Genomic DNA, 23,436 nt, shown 5'->3' on the forward strand with positions numbered 1-23,436 from the left:
CTCAAAAACATTTGATGATACATATTAAGGCTTTTAAAAGCCTGTTCTACACCATTCTTACCATTTTTGGGGCCCATCTCAGAGAGACCGGGTAGAAGGTTGTGCTGGAATCTACTAATACTCCAAATTGAGGGGAAAAAAATGAAAGGAAAAAAAAAAACAGGCAGGTGAATATTTCCAGGAGCACTCAGCTGGGAAAAACACACATTTGTTTGACTTATATCCAGATTACTGAGAAGGAAAATGTGCCCTCAGCTTCCTGGAACAATGAAAAGGATAAGCAAGCTGTCAGCAGGACTTGTGCCAGAGTTAGCTCTAAAATCATACACAAGCTTTCATTACACCTTGCTAAGCACCATTAACCATGAAATGCTTTACAGATATGAAATTGCCTGCTTAACTATCTGTGTTTGAAAATAATACAGGAAGTTCAGGATTTGAGTGTGGCTAATCAGGTAGTTAATAAAATCATAAACACATGTGGAAATATGCCCCAGAGCATCTTCCTCTCCCTTCCCCCAAAAGCTTTTGAATTAAAAATATGTCTGTCTGACGCATTTGATTCGTGATTTCGGAGGCTTAGAATTTGCAGTCTTTCCTCTAGGTGTGAAAAGGACATTGATGAGTGCAGCTCTGACCCATGTCTGAACGGGGGGCTCTGCCAGAACCTACTCAACAAGTTCCACTGCCTCTGCGACGTGAACTATGCTGGGGAACGCTGTGAGATAGATGTAAGCGACCTCTCCTTTTTTGTCTCTTTATTGTTGTGGCAGAATCTCTTTCAGCTTCTCTCCTATCTTATTCTACGAATGGATGATGAACCAGCAGTCGAGTGGGGTGACCAGGAAGACTACTAAGCAGTCTTTAAAGTTTTGTCTTTTACTGCAGGAGAAGATGCCTTGACCAAATAACTTAGCAAAGCAATACAAATATCAGACTTTTGAAACTTGTTTTATATTTCTTTGAGTGGTTTTCTATTAATCACTTAGTTTTAGAATAAATCCTAGTAAACGTTAAAAAGTGTTTCATCCCACCTTCACTGGAGCATTTCACTGCATAGGCACTGCCACAGGGTGACACTGGGACACACCAGCAGGCAATTCATGTTAACAAGAACTGTCAGATTTACTGATGGTGGCATTCAAACTCTACTGCAACAATAGAGTGACAAAGATCCACTGCCTTCCATAAGGCTAATTTTACATTAAATCTTACAGATGGTCGCTACCTTTATGTGACACAACACGTTCATTGCTGTTTCTTGGGCAGTTAGGTCTCATGCCTATGAAATTGTGTAGGATATTTTTGGATAATTAGATAATGGTTTGGATTAGCAATTGACAACCTGCTGAGGAGGCTCCCACATCTATTTGAATTAGTGGCAATCCTGCACTGATATCACTAATTCTGATCCTCTGCTCCAGTAGCCTGTACACCTCCAATATATTATACTGAGATAAAATACAACCATCTCAATCTTTACCATTGTTCCCTTTTCAAGAAAGGCCCAGTAAGTACCTCGGACTTGAAAATCATATATTTGTTGTTTGTTTAAAGATTTCTACAACTTTAAGTAAATCTGTGTTATTGATAATAGATGTCATCAGACAAAAATTACGGGATTTTTCCTTCTTAGGAAGCAAGCAAGGTAATTCAGTTGACTGGTCGTCCATGGATTCTTAAAAGAATGAAAATAAGGGGGTTGAAAATTATAAACACAGGAGGTTTAGCAAAAAATAGCAAAATATCTGTGTAGCTGCCTTTGAGAGTGCAGACACAACTGAAATACATTTTTAAAAACAAAACGGTAGTAAAAAGTAAATTTTGGTTTAGTTTTGGTTTTCTAACAATTCTTTAAGGCAAAAATCCCCCATTTATGAATGGTGAAACCATCTCTTTGGGCACTCATTATCATATTTGCATAAATTCTGTACTCTTACTCATTTGAATAGTGTCCTTGAATGAGGAATTAAAAGAATAAGCATGTATAAGGTGGTGTTTTATTATTAAGAGAGTATATAAGTGAGATGTGAAGGATACAGCAGAAGCCCCTGCAAGTGGATCTGACTTCTGTTTTTTTATTTTCCACTTTCATAAATGTCCCAATTTCTGTTATTTCTCTGAATACCATTCAATGCACAATTGCAGCAACATCTGTGCTATTAAAAAGCCTACTCCTATTTTCAGGGGGAGGAAAAAAACTGAACAAACTTTTCTACACATTTGTGGGAAAAAATGTGATTCATCCCTGTGCTTTGTCACATATTCCTGTTTCAAGCATCTGCCTTAGTATAAAAATTAAGCACAATATATTTACTTATAATAATTGTATTCAAGGATAATTTCTTTACTGTCTTTATCATACCCGAAAAGTGATTGGGGCAATTTTCTTGTTAATTTCTTAATTAAAAAAAAAACCCTAAAATATATATAAAAATAATAATCTAGCAAAAAAATCCTTTCCTCCTTGAAAGCAGTCAATAATGGGAATGCATGTTCCAGCACCAAAGATGAAATTAATGTAGTGGGGTCAGAAAAAAAATGTATATTCTATCAGATGTAGGGCTTAGTTATCTTACTTACTGGGAATCACATGTAATACTCAGAATTGTAGAACACCAGCAAAGAGAAAAAAAACAAATCAAACTGCATTTTGGATTTTTTTTTTCCCAATGAAAATATATTTTTGGAAAATTGCTTTTTACTCCAGATAAAATAATGGGGTGAAACTTATGTTTTGGGTTGCTTTTATCTTTTTTTTTCATTATTTTTTTTAAATGAAATCAATATTTATGTGTGAAATGTTTGCCTTTGGGTTCAAAATATCAATGACAAAACAAAATGAAAACATTTACCTTGTTTAGAGTTTATCCATTTTCTTTCATATGGAAAAATTTAAAACAATAACATATTATGCTGGGAACTTTATTCCAAACTGTAGCTTTCATTTAATCATAGCTAAAAACATTACTCAGTGCAGTATTATTGAAATAAAAAATGAAAAATTTAAACACAAATAACTTGAAATGAAAGCTATCATATTTCAGAATGCTAACTAAAGGCAAAGAAAGAAGAAATTTTAAAAATTCAAATGAAAAAGACTGCTGCCACTAACCAAACCAAATTTTTAAAAAATAATTAAAATTAAGAAAAATCACAATAAAGTTTTGGGGTTTTGTTTTTTTTTTCTCACTGGGCTTAATTAAGCTTCCACATAAGTAAATTGAACTGTTATGTACTTTATAGAATATACACCACAGGTCACACTACATTAAGCAGGAATTTCATTCTAGTACTAATGGTGAAGAAAGGTAGAAATAATATATGTAACAACAGTGCATCTGTCCCACTAAAGCTATATAGCTATATAGCATAATGTGAAAAACAAAGAACACATTTTTATAGAGATTCTCAAACTCTTTCAATACTAGAAACTTGATATGAGTGTACATACAATGTTAAATACAGGTTTTATATGAATTTACAGCAATATGCAAGTTATTAATCTAGACTATATTAGCACAGTTCACTCTTTTATTGAATACACTCACCTGTAAATGAATTCTTTCCTTCCTCTAATGCCTTGTCATCATGAAACATTCCCTGACCTCAGAAATGTTGCTCCTTTCCTCTTTGTACTTCTGTATCCTCAACTACATCGTGCACGTGTACATAACTTTCCTACCTTTATACACAAAATAAACCTTCTGCCTTTGTCTCTTTATGTCTGCTCCTCATTTTCTGCTGTTGACTGTTCATTTGCTTTCAGTGTGTCATGTTTCTGAACACTTGCACTTCAGAGGAACACCACACAAAACCTGAGGCTAATTCATCCCAGTGTGTTCTCCAGGAGGGCTGGCACTGCAAGGCCAGGCAGGTGCTTCCCAAAAAAGCTCTCCAGCCACTTGAACCACCCCAGCTGCAGTGCTGTGTTACCCCTCAGGGCAATCACTTCTGCCAGGTAGCTCTTGGTACCCTACAGAGCACAACTAAATTAACAAGCCCCCACAGCAACAATTCAGAGAGGAGCAGATTTTATCCACACGGCTTAAAGTGACTCTTATGGCTTTGCTCCTCCTTAGGCACAGCCAATACTGAGAAAACTGATGGGCTTCACAAGGTCTTTGCTGCCCAATTTTTGTTAGGTCATCCATTTTCACTGAGCTATCGTGGCCCATAGGCTGGACCTGTCACACTCAGAGCTCTTCCAACACACCCAGTGGAGAACACACTTGATATTTTCAGTTTTAAAAGTTAAAAAAATAAACAAATTCCAGGTTAATTTAAATACCTTTCTTCTCTATTTTTTCAAGAGATACAGGTGTCAGACAACTAAAGGGAAACAGGTCTAGAAGCAAACATTAAAAAATAGCTGGATGAATATTAACTCTAAGCACTAATCTTTTTGTAAACACATCCATTTGCTAAGATTTTTTGAATTCAAGGGCTTTAAAAAGCCATTATTCATATTTAAAATTAAGTTATAACAGCAAAATCTTCATACATCTCCAATGCTGCAATTGTACTGCAGATCTTTTGATGGCTGATTTTTTTTTTTATTTAGAACATAAACTCCATGTTGAGTTCATACTTTTGTGAAAACCTCATTATTCAACAAAAAAAAAAAAAAGGAAAAAATTAAAAACACACTCCTACCACTTTGGGCATTGAGAAGAGCTTGGGAAACCATCATCTTAATATACTCAGAATTAGATGAGGGACACAAGAGGTATGGTTTGTGATGCTCAGTACTGGTATTATCTTTAATGGATCCCTTTATGATACTACAATTCAAACTGTTTTTCAGATGCCAGTGACTGTCATTCAGAAAGCTGGGTAATGATAAGTAACAGTGTTTGGGCTTGAGGTAGAATTAAGATTTCTAAAAAGAAAGGAAAGACAGCAGTGATGGAAGGGAGAGCAAAGGGATTTGCATCAGCTGTGGGATGAATGAAAGCATATTCTTTACTGTGTTTGGCAAACACACGAGAGGTATTCCACTGAGGAAGTATATACAGGGAATGGTAGATTTGCTTTATTGACCATTTCTACTTCTGGCCCTTACAAAAACAGGCTCTGACTGACCCTCCTCTGCAGGCACAATCTGAACTCTGCCAGCAGTATCTTAGCACAGCTTTAACTAGAAAGAGCCCATGCGTTTGTGCATTTGAAAATATCCTTGATGATGTATACTTTTTTAGATTCTCTTACTCCCAGATTACTGAAGAAACTAGATCCAATCTTTTACTCAGTGCATGTGAACCTAAAAATGGGAAAAAATCTGCTTTGAACTAGCAGTGATGAAATAAAGTTTCATTCTTTCGTTGCAAATATTTTTCCTGGCCTGATAGCCAAAAGTTCAGCCAAGAGGGCACTTTATTTGTATCTATTAACCTTCAGCACTTGAACTTACATATTTTAATCTTGAGTTAGTGATTCTCCTAAAAAGAAGGGAACTTTCATTTGCAATAAATTATGCAAAATTTCTACTTCAAGAACCCCAAAGCCTGATCCTAAGAACTATATAACCTTAAAAGGCAAAGAAAAAAAACCCTTCAACAAATCTTTTTTTCTGTGTTACTGAGACTACTATTACTTTAAATAGATTTCCAGAGAGTAAAAACAAAAACCAGGGTTTGGTTGTTCATTTTACTTTGTGTTTGAAGCGTGTCCCAAGGCCCCATTAGACTCAGGAGCACACCCTGCAGCGCCGTGTTCTGCTGGTGCTGGCAAAAAAGCACAGACTTGGTGAGCACCTCCCTCCGTAGTTTGAAATTGTTTCTTGAACATGGTCATCAGCAGCACCTTTGGGACAGCACTTCCTCACAAAGCACACCCTCTCCTGTTGTACGTGTGAATCTATGTGATACTTGAAAAGGGGTGCTGGATTTCATGTCTCAGAATTGAAGTTCTCTTTAGTTCACAGAGCTGCACCACTGTTGCTTTCATGTACACTTCCAGCTGGTACCAATCCATCCTCCTGGGCACAAGGACAAGCATCATGCACTGGAGGTTACGATTCACAGTTAATGTCATTAAAAATACACTGATAAGCATGTAAGGTATGTTCAATATTGAATCTAAATTCAGTAAAACTCTCTCAGGCTTCCATAGCACAGACACACGGAATTTTGATTGAATCTGCTCTACAATGATTAGCTAATGTATTCATTAACTGGAAGGGTTAGTAATATGAGCGTAGCAAATGATACTTAATTACAATAATTAATGCCTGGTGATTCATGAATAATGCATTCAATAGCTATTTACATATTCATACTTATGAGGCTATTAATGGATAATTATCATTTAACTAAAAGATGTGGACATCGGGAATGTAACAACTAAACTGTTTTCCCCCAGTCTCACCATGGCTTCACCTGTATGTCTTGCTCTTGTATATATCTTGTATACATATGTATACATATACATCTTGTACCTCATACACAGAAATATAAACAGTACATTATTTTCAAGACCTATAGAGTAATCTTATGGCAAATACAGTCATGCAAGTTAGTTTCCACACTGCACCAGTTCTGAGCCAGTATTCCCATCAATTTCTGTCTTGAGATTGCAAAAATTTGAAAGCACTCTGTTCTCTTTGTCATCAGTAGATTTGTTCTTGTCTTGTCCTGAATTTATGCTCTTTCCTACTGCAGATGGTTAAGACACTTTCATACTTCAGAGTTTGTTAATTTGTGAAATTAGGGTAGCAATATTAAAAAAATAGGGTAGCAATATTGGAAACAACTTCATATTGAACAATTCTGCCCCAGATTTATGCTCACATACATATTTCAGCCTCCATGTAAGCAAAGAAGTTGCTAGACCTTCCAGTCTTAGAGAAGACTTTAAGAGCTATATATGGACAAAAAATACAACAGAAGATTTAAAAAAAAATTCATATTAAAATATATCTTAAGGCAATACAATATTTTTTATTCTTAGTCTAATCTTGAATGCTCAATGTTGACAACACTAAGACAGTAATATTCAGCTGCCAGCCTCAGGAGTGTGAGAAAATGTAGAAGTAAAGCTGTACTGCCACCCTGATTTTCAGACAAGCCACTCACCTACTGCACCTCCACAGCACCTGCTGAGGAGCTGTGGGTGCCCCAGCTCACTGACAAGCTTATTGCATCTGTCACAACCCACAGAAGGTGAGCAGAGGGTCTCACCATGCGTGGAGGTCAGCTCCAGCTTCTCCTCGTATAGGGCGGCCGAACAACCCAGGACTCCAGGAAGCAAGATCAGGTCAAGCTGTTGGAGAGCATCAGACTGATGTCTTAGTAAGTGAGCTCATTTGTATCTTCTGTCTTTTGCCTTCTCCAGAGCTCTTGCAGCCTATTGAAAAAGACCAGTATGTACAGTGTAATATTTTCAGCATTAATCCATTTTTCTGAAATTCCCTGTCCCGCGTAGCTATTTCCACTGTGGTTGAGGTGCTTGCCTTGTGATAATACAACCTCATGAAATCAGGGGTATTTGAAACCACTCATGAGTGTGCTCTAACATCATACTGAAGCCAGCAGTGCTTGAGCAAAAGTGGAGAGAGGACTGAACCCCAGATCAAAACTGAAGCCCTCAGCTTCCAGCACCCATGGTCAGCACAGCCAGCCCATGACACATTCCTGCTGGCATTCCTCCCCAGGCAAGCCTTGGGATAGCAGAACTATCAATGGGCAGAAGCTCTCTCTGATAGCTCTGCTATCAACTTTCCTGACACTCTGAAGACCTAGACAGGGAGCAGACTGGGGAAAGGAAAAAAACAATCTGGGCCCTGTAACTTCCATCCTGTGAGGCTGCTACTGGAAGCATAAAGGGTATTTCCTGGTACTTCTGATTTACCCTCTGTAGCACCTTACTTTGAGAAAACCCTCATCATGGCAACTGTTTGGAGAAAAGGACTGTACAGCACAGATAAATTTAATACAGTGTGATGATAGGCTATTTAAATAATATTATTCAATCATCTGTAGTAATTTTTTGTTATTTTTATTAGCCTAGCAGGATCAGCGTAACTGAGCTGGGAAAAAGCTGGAATTTATTTGGTTCCACGTCATTCACGTGGTTGTAGATCACCCATCATGGCAGAATTGTTACCACTGACAGTAGGAGCCAGGGAAAGCTCAGCTTTATTCCTGTGCCAGGTCAAATGTGGGGTAAGAAGAAACATCTTTAGATTTGTAAAATGAGCGGCTCTGCTCTGGAACTCATTGGAAATGCCACAATGCCATTTTTACAGTTGCTTCTCAGAGCAGAACAACGCCTCAATACCCTCTGCTATTTTCTATTAGTCTGTATTCAAAACATAGGATTTAACTAAAACTTCTAAAAGGATATTGCAAGGAACACATTTAATATGTGTCACAACATAAGGTACAAAAGCATTAGAATGCAAAGACAATAAGGTTATCTGATGTGTCTTAGCTGGGAAAGACAAGAAAGCTCTTCACAAGGCCAGGATTACTGCATGCATCAGTGAGAAGCAGTTGAATATTTAATGTGCACGGTAAATATAAGCAGAAAAGGGAGCCCAGATGACATATGACAGCATAACACTCTGCAGTAGAGGAATCAGCTCAAGTACAGGACTCACATAACATGTTTACTATTCAGACTAACACATTTTGTCTGTACACCATCCTTTCTGTTGTAATGGCATTGTCTTCCCTTTTCTCACCTTCTGATGTTTTCCCTGTAGACTCACATTCACATCACATGGGCATTTACTTCAGTCATTGCTCACTTTATAACACATTCATGCACTGCATGCATTGTTCAGATACTAAATTTTATGTCCTTTTTTTTTCCTCATATGACTCATGGGACAATGTCCTCTTCTCTTTCATCTTTTTTCCCTCTCTTCAAATAATGTAGCACTGAGGGAAGATACTCTGAAAATTGCTTTAGAACAATTGTTATAAATATAAAAAATATACTCAACTTTTCTCTTTTTTTCTTTTTTTTTTTTAAAGCAGGAACAAATACTTTTGTCTCTGTAGATTATCTCTGCAGATAAACAGTAACTCTGATCTCTTTTTAAGGACTATCTAAACATGAATGAACACTTTGGTAGTTCTGGTGTTTCTGACTATTGCTGTGATCCAATGCTGAAATCTTATGTTTCCATTTACTTTGCTTCTTAAAATACAGTTGATAAGAAAATTATTTTGCTGCAAGCATTGAAAAAATCCTTTGTATTTTGGTGTCTGTTTTCCACTGAAAATGGAAACAAAACTATGTTCAGCAGTAATTTTTAAAACTTGTTTTTTAAAAAAGCATGGATTTAAAAAAACTGGATATATAAAAAAATATGGATACTGAGTGAACCAAGACCATAAATCTGTTTTAATTCCATAAATTCCAAATAGCTAAATTGACCAAAAGTTTCTAAAGAAAACCAAATTCAACCTCCCTTTCAAGCTGAAAAATATAATCTGGGCTTTCACTTGAATACTCATGAAAAGGAAACTGGGCAGAAGTTAAGGAGTATGAAATGGAAAAGGTAAATTATAGTGAGTGTGTGGTAGCAGCAGTATCTTGGGATTCCATGTTTGCCCTCTTCTCTAAAATCAACAGAACTGAAACATAGGTGTGAAGTTTTACAGGGAATTTATCATTGGATTAGGACCAACGTGGTTTCAAAGGAAGCTCATTATCCACCATTACATTAGAAAGAACAAAAATTACCCTCACCTTAGTAGGATGCCAGACAAAAGGTAATTATGGAGATTTCCCAGGTATGACAGATTAAGCACTTCAGAAAATCTACCCATTATTCACGTGTCTGGATGGGAACCACAGTCCTTGATTTGAAACCCTACAAATATTTCTTATAGGATAGTGCTGATGCCTTGGAAACTAATCATGTGCTTAAGATTACTATCAAATGTCCATAAATTATGATGCTTTCAGATAAAACAAGCTGGCATGTTAATCTGCCTAAGTATCTCTTGATAAACTCTGCTTGTAGAGTATATTCTTCTGCAGACTTTTTCATTTCTTGATATGAGACTCCATTCCTAATAACGTGTGAAAAAAAATAAACACTTTGCTAGGTTTATAGAATATTTTTTCCACTAAAAAGAAATAAAATAATTCCTGTTCCAGAGGATCTGAAAAACATACTGATTTCAAAAGATCAAGAACGTTTATGTGTTTTGATACAGAGTCATTTAAATGAGAGGCAGAGCTTGTTATACAAATATCTGAGTTTTTTACCAATCTAACCGTGCAGCAAATACAACAGTCCTCAAATTTATTCAAACAATATTTGGTAGAACAGACTATTCACTTTTCAAGAAGAATAAGAGCACTGAAGTAAAAAATGTGATAATGCTGTAATTTAAGGACAAGAAAATCAGCAGCTTTAAAAATCTTTGCAATTTTTTAGAGTGAACAGATTCTGCACCACTGCAGGCAGCTTTGGTTGTTTGTGGTCCCTGTGAAATGCTAGGGTAGGGATTCTGGTGATTTCAAGTACATTAATAGTTTGAGGTCTAATGTATCCATTACAGAAATAAATGGGAATATTTCTCTTTCTGTCTGGTGCAGCACTGGTAACACTTACGCTCTGTGCTCTTCTTATCCCCCAAGGGACAGGACCCTCTGTTCCCTCTTCTCCAAGTAGTAATCATTTCCAGGTGAAATTAAAGGTGTAGTTGCTTCCCTCCTCATCCTGTAACACGACTTTTTCTCCCCTGTTGACTTTTTGCCAGTTATCCAGGAAAGGGATGCATGGTTTGAACACAGCCTGGCTGACACCTAGGACCAGCTAATCCTGGAACACAAAAAAACCTAAATCAAAAAACAAACCAAAAACAACCTCCCAAAACCACATCTTTTGCGTGGTTTCTTTCAGTTTGTGTTCACAAAGCCTAACATTTAGTCCTCTTACCTTGGCTAACCCTAATCTCTCAGTGAAATGCCAGCGTAGGCATCCAACTCCTCCACAGAGTTTACACAGTGATGTAACTGTTACCTTTTTTATCCCAAAGCTTACCATTTGGTGAACTGATCAGCATGTTGCACAGGAGAGCCAGATAAGACACCGTGCTGTGTCTCACGGAAAAGTCCATTTGGTCCTTTCTTATTTTATTGTTTCCTTTAATCAAACACAAAACTCATTCAAGCCAAAAGAAAATGTTTGGTTTCTATACGTATGAAAACGTAACACATCCTTTCTAGTAGACCTAAACTCTCTAGTAAAAAGTGGTGTGTTCTGTCACTTTCTACAGGTTTGGAAGTTATCATCCCCATCCAGAATTTTCCCCATCCTTCCAGTAAGCAATATTGTCAGGGAACCTCACTGGTGCTGAGGATCTTGGGGAAGCCAGAGATTAGTCCCAAAAAACCCTCAGTGCAGCCAGTGTTACCTATCATTACTGGAAACTATCAAAAAAGGTACTTCTGAAGGAGATCCTGGAAGCATAAAGTGATACTCAGGGAAATGAAATTACACAAATAGGAAAATTGTAAGTAAAATGGATTTGTAAAAATCAAACAGATGGGGGCAGTACTGAACACCTGGGCTATATCTTATCACAGTAAGAATAACTTCACTATTTTAAATGAATGCTTTTGGCACATCTGTAAGGCACAGAAGTGTTATTACCTTGTTCTTCACCAGGAACTGGACAGAGAGACCACAATCTACTCAATGATATTTTAGTCATAACATTTTAAAAAACTAAAGCATTATTGGTATAACCTGCTGGTAAACAACAGTCTCCAAAACAGTGATATTCTCTAGATAAAGTAGGCAGGGAAGCTATATTTCCATTCAGTACTCCCTTGGAGAAGCACTCAGGCTGGTCAGAGTGCAACTGGCCTGGACTCAGAACTCTGAAACAACTTATTTCACCTCAAGAAAATTTTGAGTTGAAAATTCCTAGCTCATGGTCACTGCTTTTCTATCCTCTCCCAAAACTACCGAAGATGGAGGAAGCAGGGGTATTCTTCCAGGAGAAAACACTAATGTTTGACACTTCTGCCAGAATTATATATAACTGGCTTTATTTCATGGTTACCTTACTGATATTGAAATACATATGAGATTGGGAATATTTTAAGGAAGCACGTAAGTATCACTCAGAAGAATAACTTGTAGTCAATAAAGAAGCATCTTGGAAATCCCTGATTAAATTATTAGTTGAATTAAATGGCTTGTTTGTGGTATAAAAAGTAAAGATAGCCAACAAGCAAAGCATCAGGTCTGTGAGACTTCACGGTGGAATTTTGACAGAGGATGAACTATCTCCAAACAGTGCAACATAAGCACAGCCAGGTACTTTAACAAACTGTGGGTCATTGTTGGCTTGAGGCAGTTACAGGTAAGGAGACTGATGGAGCCAGATCCTTTCAATATCTGAGAATATGTAGAATCAAAGCAAGACCCTTCAGCACTCTTTAATCTGTAATAGTCCCACAGAGCATGGAGCTGAGCCCTTGGGCACACAGGAGTAAGGAGTGCACTCAAGGGCATTTGCCCAAGAGGACTGACTGACCAGTCAGCCTGGGAAAAAGCATCTGTTTTGGTGCTCAGGCAATAAATAACAACAGGTCAGTTCATGTGGAAATGTGAGTTTAGACTAAGTTTAGACAGTAAGCCTGTAGCAGGTACATATGAGTGATTTTTTGTTATCAGTGCAAGTGCAATATTCCTGTGGTTTAAACAACAGAGAATGCCATACTTCACTCCAAAAAAGAAATGTCATACAGTAAAATGTCTGATTGCAACAGCTCCATGAAAGACTACCTGTCAGGCTCAAGTTTTCTTGCTCAGGGCTTCATGCCTCAAGTGTACAAACACCAGCTAGGTAGAGATTGGAGGGCACACCCTAAGCCAGACCTTGCTAGTTCTCATTGCAAAGGGAGTGCTAGAGCCTGGGCAGGGCTGCACTGCCCTGGTGTGACAGACCATGGGTACTGTGCAGGCAGTGTTTAGGCAGGATGAACAGATTAAACAGATTAAATTACCATTTCCACCATGGGTTCTGTGACTAATCATTAGCTAATTGTGTCTTTATTTGATGCTTCAGTTTCCCTCTCTGACAGAAGGCCTGCTTTAAAGGGGTTCTCCAAACTGAAAACTGCTATTTAAGAAGTAAGGCATCAAGGATGGAGCTGAGAAGGAAGAACAGCTTAGGCTGCCTGTTCAACAGTGCAGAACTCCAGTATCTGACATAGGTGGACTCAAAGGGGGGTTGGATCAGAAATACCTTACACCTGCAGGATGGATTTTGACCTGACTCCATGCACTGTAGAAAATGCTACTTTCAGCCTGTGTTGAGGAGATCAGAATTAATCCTCTAGTTAGAAACAGAGTGATTTGGCTTCATGGTCAATATGCCCTTTCTTGGAGGATCAGAGGTAAATTCAGTGAGCTGAGTCAGCAGATTTTTTTTCCTATCCCCAGTATGATCTTCAAGAAAATCTTCTGAAAGTGTAGGCATTCTTCTTAAAAGAAAGACATTGACAAGGCTGCCATTTTTTCCCAGCATATCAGAGTAAAACTCTCTAATCTGAAGTACAATGTATTTTCTGTTAGTTATCTTTAGGTGGCAGTAAGGTAAAAGCATGGAGTAGAAAGTTGAGAGAAATCTCTACCACGTTTTAGAGACCTTTTCCTCACGTACTATGCTAGCTATACCATAGAAAGGGACTTTCTAAAACACTTGCATCTTCAGCAGATATCCAAAAATTAATTATTACAGTTGGCTTCATCCAGTTCACAGTCAGATGCAAACCTGTTGAATGCCAGTGCTATTAACACAATAACTAGATACTATATTAGGTATGCAGTACTTGATCCAGGAGTCCCTGAGGACAGTGGTAAGGTTCACAGGTAGAGAGACACAAACCCATATGATTCTATCAACAAGATGGAAGTACACTAACCAAAAAAAAAAAAAAAAGCCATAAGAAAAAATAATCCACCAACAAATGAGAAGTCTAAATCAAGTTTAAACAAGGTTTCAATGAATAATTACTAACATGGAAGTTTATAATTTTTTTCATTTACACTTTTGCTGTATGCATCTCCAGCAAAGTCTGTCCTGAAGCTAAACCATAGTGATGTTGTCTCTATTCAACTTTCTGGTAGAAAAAAAAAGCCAGTAGGATGAAACTACACTCAAAGTTTTTATCGAGGAATATAATTAGCTAAGTAACGTGACAGTGTCACATAGCGTGCTAAGGCAAGTATTATGTAGCCAATAAAGGTCTATCTTATACCATGAATATTTACAGTTGGAAGCACGAGATGGCTGCAATCGAAGTGCTGCACCCAGCAAAGGCTAGATGCTGACTTGATACCTTGTTGTCTGACAGTGTGAAACAGTCAAATAGCTACTTACTTCATCACCACTTGACAGCATAATATTAATGCTAGGTAGCAACACATGGCTGTTTTGCAGGAGATTAGCACCAAATACAGAGAAGAATTTCATGGAACAGTTTTGAGATTGTAGGCTTCTCCTATTAGCAGAGAAGTAGGGATGGAAAGTCTCTGGCAGTTACAAAATCAGACAGAAATCAAAATGATCTCTGCTATATCATGCACTGCTGACCCACCTAGTACACATCACTGGACAAACAGAGCAGTTTCTTATTCCCACAGAAAGTGGAAGGAGACAGGGCTGAGTTTCAGCACAGGTTGCACCTATGCAAGAGAACCAGAACTTGGGGGCAAGAGGATCAGCCCCTGCTACACATTGTCACAGTCAGGAACCACAGCCCACAGAAGGTGGCTGCACTTGTATGTGGTGCTGGTCTTTGATGGGTACTTGGTGCTGTTCTCAAAGATCTGATTACAGAAATAAAATTAAAAAAATCCACCTCTAACATCACTAATTAAGAAAGAGATCTTTTATCCCAACTGCTGTGTGCTGAAAAGTGGAGTTTTGAGCAGCTCCAGGTTGTGCACAACTCAGGTTGTGCAACTCAGTTAAAGTTAACTGAGATTACTAATTCAGAACACAGGAGAATCATGGTGAAAGAAATGCACATGGATACATCAGTGAGGAGAAACAATAGTCCACACAGATGGACTTTGGGTTTCCACATTGCAAATTCCTCAGCAACATTTCTATAGTTTTCCCTCCTTAAACAGAAAAAAACCCAGAATGTAGAGTGAGAGATAAAATATACATGCAAAATTCAGGAAAGCAGAAGTTTGCAGTAGGAATGGTTTAGTTGCCCCCTTGACTTAGCTGTTGATACCCTACATTATCATTTCCTGCCCCTCTTATCCAAATGCTGTCATTCACATCAGCTCCATCTTGAGTATCAAGACATCATCCTCCACATGCTGGTCTGATCAGCACCTATGGAGTCAATGAAGAAAGCAGTTTTGAAATCCATTCTTCTATCTCATTATTTTAACTATTTCACCCTGACTACTAAACTGCTTTTCACCTCTTTTCCTCAGGAACTGTCCTGCCCTCATCTTCAGGGCTGTAGCATCTTTTTATAGTCTTCTTCTGCTTTAGGATTTAATCTACTGATCCCCTTACACCCACTTCACTCTTCCATGAAGCAGGATCGGACTTCCTCAAAAGGCCACTACTGTGTGTTCTCCCAAATCTCTGTTCAGGAGTCATTTCTGCAGTGGTGACTACAGGGATGCAGTAAACTCAACCCAGCTACACGCAGGGTTACTGACAGAAAGTTACTGTTTTCAGTGATAGTCTTGAGTTTAAATATCATCCATTCCTTCCTGCAGACGCTTGCCTGAGAAGGATTTAATCCACCACCAAGATTTACTCATATAGAATCTGCTGCCTCAAAGCTGTAAAGCAGTTATTCCCTGTGCAGAAACACCACCTGATGCACGGCATTGTCAGCCATGTACAAAAATAATTCTATATGATGCCCCAAAGCATTTCCCAAACTGGAAAGGGATGTTGCACCCCAGAGACTGACACCTTTACTAAAACATTTGTCTAGTCAGTGTTATAGCAACTATGGGACAAACTCCTCCTCAGCATGGTTTGCCTGGATTTGCACCAGCTATAGATTCCCCCTTTTATCCTTTCAGATTGCAGCAGATGGTGAAGTTCCTACACCAGAGGCTGTCGATAGAATTTTAAAAGGCATCTCATAACAACACATTGGAGCTGCACATTTAATCTGTGCTGCACCACTGAGATGATCTTAAAAAGAGCTGGAGAACCCTTACAAAAATAGCACTGGCAGTTGCTGCAGAAGCTATCAAGGAGTCTTCTCAAAGCCCACAGGTTAATGAGAGCTGGCCTCCCAAACTGCCACCCAAGTCACTTCTCTCTGTGTAACCAACAGTGCTGTCTAAGAGAAAAGGCATTTAATACTTTGTTCTGTGAGATACTAATCCAGCAAAAGATTTGATGGAGATTTTAAGGGCCTACTTATGTACTTCTGCCTCTTTTGGGTCCATGGCTCATGTACAGTACAGTGGCCAAAACCAGAAATATTATTCCATCTGCCCAAGACAGACCATCCAGACATATTAAACACCACTGTTTTCATAGCTGGACCACTTTCATTAAACAGTTAATACAAGTCAGACATCAATACCACAAGTAGTTAAAAAAATTACAGTTACTGTATGTAGCCTGTTCTTTAAAGGTTAATTTCTAAAAGTGAGCTTCCAAGTTGGAAAAGCTACTTGGCCAAAAGGCTAATATTGTCAATAGGCCACGTAAGCTGAACATCACTGCATGTACTAGCACTGAGGAAGGGGCCAATTGTTTTGATTTAAACACAGCACTATTTAAAGTGATCTAGTAATGGTCTTGGAATCTAATGTGGGGAGGAGGAGGTCTGGGTATGCCAATCTGACTGGAAGATCAAGACTAATGTGAACAAACCCCATGTTTAACCAAAGTCCACTTTACAATTTAGTTGCAACACTTCAGAGAGCTCCGTCTCCAATCTCCAGTTTCTTGCTCCACTATAATTAGAACAAACTTCCTCGTTAACTTCTGTAGTGTCACAACAGAGCAGCTTCATGTGCCAGGAGGGAGGCTGTCAGAATTTCTTAATGAGGTACGTTCCTTGCAAGCCCAGCTAAATCCTACACTTCAATCATCTCCATCTTCATTTTCTCACAGAATACCAGAGATGTAATTCTTCCTTGATAGCAAAGATTGCATTTTTCTGATGTATAACTGGTCAAGCTGGATGATCAATTTATCATTATAGCAGCGAACATGAATTCTCTCTCCACTTTTGCTTTGATTTCAAGAACTGTCAGAAAACTAAAAGTTGACATTTTCCAGGAAGAAATCAATTAAAACTGTCATGTGTCAACTAAGACAAACTATTCAAACTACATTTTATAAAATATATATATATATATACCACACAGAGGTCATTGTGAATGTAATTTCTTCAGAGACATTTTAAGAAAATATTCAGACAATAATCCAACAGATAATGGAAAAATAAAAAAAATAAATTACTTACAATCTTTCTTCTTCAAGGTGAACTGCCTATATGTGTTATACTGTGGATATTCTGCATACGTCAGAAGTTTTTTCTTCAGCAATATCCATAGGGGTACATACAGGACTTGGGGTCTCATTCAGGCCCTCCACCAATGGGATTGTATTTTCCTGCAGATATCAGGAAAACAACTCAGACGTTGATGGTAGAAACAGCAATGGTAATAATGGAATTTCAAGATCTACAACTCTTTATGTCATATAGAGAGATTTTTCAGAGGACTGCAGAGGTAGGTGAGGAACAAGAAGGATAGCCTCCTCTTAGTGAACATGGTGTCAGGGAGAAGTTCCTAAGATGTGGAGGAAAAAAGCAGTCATGCTTGCCTTGGGGTGTTACTTTGCATGCAGAAGGCACCACAGCCAATATGTGGCAACTATAGGCCATCCTGAACTGGACCTGAAGTCTTCCTAGGTCTGTTTTTAACTCTTGCTTTCTGCTTATCAGTTTCTGAGAATTCACTTTTCTAACCAGATAATCCTGAAACTTGTTAAGCACCAGGTTTGCAATACAGCATATATTGCACTTTTCAGAAATTACTTTCTTCACACATGGGGACAAGAAGAATGTCTCTATGCAACGCAACTGCCACTTTTGAAGCCCACAAGATGAACTGGAGAGTTGTGAGGTGTGTAGAAGGAAAAGCAGTGGTGGTCTCACTGGTGACAAACAGTAGGAAATCAGCTAAGGTGCACTAAGTGCTGCTTCCTTTGTTGCCACAGGTAGAAAGCAGTAAACTATTCAAGTACCTGAAAATTAACTGTGTATAGACACACTCAAAGAACAGTGCCCACATGGGCAACAGCACAAAGTAGGAAACCAGGGTAAACCATTAAAGGATAAAGCAGTTAAAGGAAATAGGTGACGTGTATAAAAACTTTAAAACAGTTTGCCATTTCCAGTGGCCTGTGCAGTGTTTAGATCAGCTGGACATGAATCTGTTCTCCTTAAATTAGTCCAAAATGGATTATAAGTTCAACTCAACAGCCCAACATACAGGTCAACACAGCTCTTGGGACCTAGTGGCCAGTGTTTAGGACAAGCAGAGCAGCTACCTCTTATAAATGATGCGAGGGAGAGGAACAGGTGATGACTTGTGAAGATGAAAAAAGAAAATCAAAGAAAAAGGGAGTTCATGTGCCACTCAATTTTTATTAGAACAAAGTCAATCTATAGATTTATGGCCACTTTACTGCTGTTGAAAATAAACTGTTGTCTCACAGGTTGGGGTTATCAGTGCATCTCATAATAGCAGATTTGTATATGACTGACTAGATTTCTTCTTGAACTACCCAGATTCGTATATGAATTCAGCCTTTAACAGAAAAAAATTCTGATAAGAATGGCAGTAAATCCTTTATGAAATAAACTCAGCACATCTATGGGCTTTTTAATCAAGTAAATGGTTTTTCTTTGGCTGCTCACTATTACCCCTATACGCCCCCAAACCTTTCAAAGAAATTCTGACATGGATTAGGACCATTCAAGCCAATCAGCCCTCATTACTATAGCAAATGGTTTTGATGTGGGGGCAGTAAATCTGGATGGCATGGATCAGATGTTCTTATCGGGAATGAAGTGATAACCTTGTGAGTGGTGTCAGGACTCAGGATGCTGAGACTTTCCCAGCGAAAGCTCCGGTGCTCAAGAGCAGCTGCAGAATTCCCAGAAAGCCCTGCACGTGGCAGAGAAGGGAATTCTCCAGGGTTTGACAATCCGTGTATTTTAAATCTTGTGTTGATGTCTCTGTCTGGCGAGGAATCCAGAATGAGGCACAGTCCTATGCGACTGCTGAAATGAAAGCTGGCTAATTCTTAATGCCCAGCAACAGAGGAATGCTGCTGCTTTCAGAGCACGTCGTGCCTTTCACATCCCAAAGACACATCCAAACCACACTTTCCCACGCAAAGCTCGTGCCCACGCAGCAGCGTCCCAAAGAAGAACACCCTGCTTCTCTCACACCTGCAGGGATTTCTCCACCAGCACCACAGCTCGCTCTTCTCTCTCCCTGATCTGGCTCAGCCTTGGTGTCTCTGGCCTTGCTTCTCATCCCTGTAACGACACAAGGGAGGATTAGATCAGCTAAGTCATGCTGAGGTAAAACTCACTGGGGAAGAGGCCCTGTGCATTTGGCTGGCTTCCTCTCTGTGCAATTCCACTTGCCTTTGACACTTGGCACACATGGAAACGTTCATATATAGCAAATCCCTAATGTTCCCTCTTATAAAATGACCATTTTGGGGACAGCTTATTTGAAGATAAGCATACATATACTAGATTGATAAATGCCTCTGAGCTTTGACTTGTGAACTGGGCCTTCCTTATCCAAACTGTTCATCTACAAAGCAAATCAAGGAACCAAAGTGGAACAATAAATCTATTTCAATAACCAAATGAACAGCAAAACCCAGTCCTACAATGGAGTTTCACTCTATCCAAGAATTTATTTTCTCTAATCTAAATATTTTAAATAATTTTAATTTAATAATTAGAATAACCCTAAAAAATTAATCAACTTTGAAATGAAACTGCCACTGAAAAGCCAAAAGACTTGACTTCTAAAAAAGAGAGATTTTTTCCTGCATTTCTTCCTGTCTTTGCAGATGAAACTGTTCACTACATGAAAACTAAATTCAGTAATATTTTTTCTTTCTTTTTTTTTTAATTTTGCCAAAATACATTTGTCTTGCTCCCGTTGACATTCAAAGACATATAAACAGAACATGCTACATAAAATAACTTAGTGTGAAGCAGATAGATCTTTTAGTATCAGCAGACTTTATTTTGCTGGTATTACCATGGGACATGACATCATCTTGCCATCAGCATCCATTACCCACTAAGGATACAGCTTTTACTGACAGCTCCTCTATATCAGGGGCAGGGGAACTTTCACGACTGCTCTGTCACCGATTACCTTTTAAACAGGCTCATAAGATAAATCAGGTTGGAAGAGCTCTCAGGAGTTCTCACAGTCCAGCCTCCTGCTCAAAATGTAATGACAATCTCTAAGGCATTGCCCAGTGAGTTAATTAACCCTCCTTCATTTACCCTACATATATTTAATTATTCATAAGCAGTGCTGAAGTTACATTCAGAAATAGCTGTGATCACCATGTGGTATTTATTAGCAAGAATTCTTTCTAAAAGGCTATCAGCAGTCTTGCGGGTTTTTGTTTCTGTTTTGTTTTGGGGGTTTTTGTTTGTTTGTTTTGGGTTTTTTTTGTTTGGGTTTTTTTTTTTTGTGCTGACACAAAATAGTTTGTCTTGCTCTGTTCTTTCCTTTCCTGGGCTTTCTCCTTCTGCTTTTGTATCTCTAGGCCACAGAATATCTCTGGTGTGGGTCTCTGCCACAGCTTTGTGATAAAGACACCAAAAAATTGTACCTTGCCATGTATCAACCAGTCAGTTCAATAACCAGATCTTAACTAGTTCATGTCAGAAAGGGAATAGCAGCCTGTGTGATCTATCGAGGGGGGAAGCAACAGGCAAGGACTTACCAGAAAAGCCTGAAAGAGTGATATGGGACCTTTAATTTCAAACTGCATTTTTAAAGCCCGGTCCCTACCATTATTCAAAGTACATGGTAGGGTCAGGGACAGAAACCCCTTTTTCCACTGTCTCAGCAGCACTATGTTCCTAAAAATGCTGCTTAATCCTTTTCTTTTTGGGATCACCTGTTAAAATCTAGTCTATCATCATCAACAAATATGCAATGAACAGACTCTGAGATGACGGGGGACAGAGCTTTTCAGATTTTTTTTCCAGATCAGCCAGCTGATTTTCCAAATTAATTTAACTGTTCAGCCATTAATTACTAAAGAAGCAGTTGATTTTGATGGGACCAGACTGCAGAGCCTTCTGGCAACTCTTGTTAGCAGTTCAGTGCAACTGCTAAGGGGGCCACCTATATTGTAAACTTCAGCAGTGAGCTGTGGGCTGATAAACCAGGGGAGAGCACTTGCATGGTGGAGAGGTTTTGATCAATACAATCTATCTAAAAAGATGAAGAAAGGGTCCTTTTTTCATATTAAAAAATTACGAGCAACATAAACACAGAAATAAAGTTAGTTTATGTCCTTGCTCATGGCAAAAACCCCAGTTGTCTAGATAACAATCAGTGGAGTAACTTCTTTTACATAGTGGCTCAGGATGGGTAAGGTTTCTGTTATGAATAATTATTGCAAAATGAAAAAAAGCCTTGTTATGATGATTTTAAATTGAGAATGAGGTTTAGATATGTGACTGCATTTTAACAAGTTACAGGCTTTTTTCCCTCTCCAATTCTTTGCATAAAACTTTTCTTTTAGAAATCAAATTATTTTGAAGGATATCATAAATGAAAATGTCTCCATAGATACAGACATGCTTAACAGGAATGGAAAGAGCATAGACTGGAAAACAAGAATAAGTTCAGACATTTCACGTACCACAGACAAGGCAATACCATCCAGTTGCCTATGGTACTGAATTTCTTTCACAAATGTTCTGTTCAAACCTAGGATAGAGTTAACTTCGACTATCTCAGTCCTCAGTTTCCCAGACCAGACAATGAAAATATAAGACAGCTTCTGAGAACAAAAAATTGCATTAAAAATTTGCAGCATCTCTGAGAGAAGAGGAACAAGGGTCATAGCTTAACAGAGTACAGAGCAAAACTATGATCTCAAATATATCTGTAACACCATCCAAAGACAAAATGACCTTCCCAATCCAATACTACTTAATGGACCAACATGTCTTATGCCACCTTGTTTTACAGTTGGATTCATGTGGTCTGCCACCTGCACTAAATTATTTCTATTGGGAAAAATTTTTTTTAAATAATAGAGACCATATATTTAGCCATCAAGGACAGAGGAAAACATCCTAGTCGATCATATATCCCCTAGAGAGAATCCCTGAGCCAAACTTGCTTTTACTATTATAGTGGGACCTTTTACATCAGTGTGGAGTTGGAGAGAGTTAAAAAGATGAAGAATTGTTTTAATGTTTTCCCTCTGGCATTGTTGATCTCCTGCAAAGGCAGGAGTCCAAGTGATGTACACACACCAGCAGCAGCCACTTTCCAGTGCACCCATCGCTGAATGCAGGATCGTCGTCGTTCTCTGGACTGTAACTGCCCTTCCTTAGAAATGACGAGTAAGCAGGTCACTAAAATACCCTGTAGTACGGAGCATCTAACTGGGAAACAGGCTTTGACCTGCTGTTTCCCATTTCTAGATATTTTGGGATTTGAAAGTTCAGCCTGAAGCACACATTCATCTCGGGCAGTTCAGTTGTCACTCATAATACAAATCAAAAGATGACAGATGGCAGAATCTGCCCAGAAGTTCAATTCCTGCTGGGGTCATTCTGTCCATAGTGACCACTTTTCCACACTAACCACATCACTTTTTTGGCTCACCTCACCATAAGCATTTTTTACACATGCAAGCATATACATAGATGTGTATAAAACATTCATATACCAACTATAAAGTTTCTCTGGTCTAAAGCTTTTCAACTGATAGATTTCTTTACGTGCACTGTGCCTTCTGACATTATTACCTTTCCCACTGCCACGTAAAAACTCAAAAAAAAAAATTTAAAAAAATCAGAGCATCCTTACATTCATCCTGTATTGTGCTGCTTGTGTTTCTGTAGATGAAGCTATGAAGCCTGTATGTGGAAGAAGAGCTGGATGAATATTTTAAAACATATTTGTGTAAATGTACTGATTAGTTTCTCATGCAATAGATTTTAGCTGTGCTCCCATGCAGCCTTTATACATATATCATGCAAACAAGCTGATAGAAAAGTTTACTGGCAGGAATGCCTGTAGAAATAGTACATTTTACAAAAATATTTATGAAAGCAAATTTTCTACATATAATCTATATATATAAATATATATAATCTATACATATAAGTGTGTGTATATATATATATATATATATATATATGTTT

The 23,436-nt window shown here is 38.3% G+C and overlaps 1 protein-coding gene across 1 annotated transcript in view; it reads left to right on the forward strand.

Annotated features, from left to right (window-relative positions):
* Positions 1 to 23,436, forward strand: part of CRB1 (crumbs cell polarity complex component 1) — a 71,910-nt gene that overhangs the window by 46,722 nt on the left and 1,752 nt on the right. The window contains exon 11 of the mRNA XM_018078980.3: positions 605 to 731. Coding sequence (XP_017934469.2) covers positions 605 to 731 — 127 coding nt within the window. The remainder of the gene's footprint in view (positions 1 to 604; positions 732 to 23,436) is intronic.

This window comes from Manacus vitellinus, unplaced genomic scaffold (assembly GCF_001715985.3).
Source record: "Manacus vitellinus isolate BGI_N305 unplaced genomic scaffold, ASM171598v3 scaffold_44_pilon, whole genome shotgun sequence".
In the NCBI taxonomy this organism is placed as follows: Eukaryota; Metazoa; Chordata; class Aves; order Passeriformes; family Pipridae; genus Manacus; species Manacus vitellinus.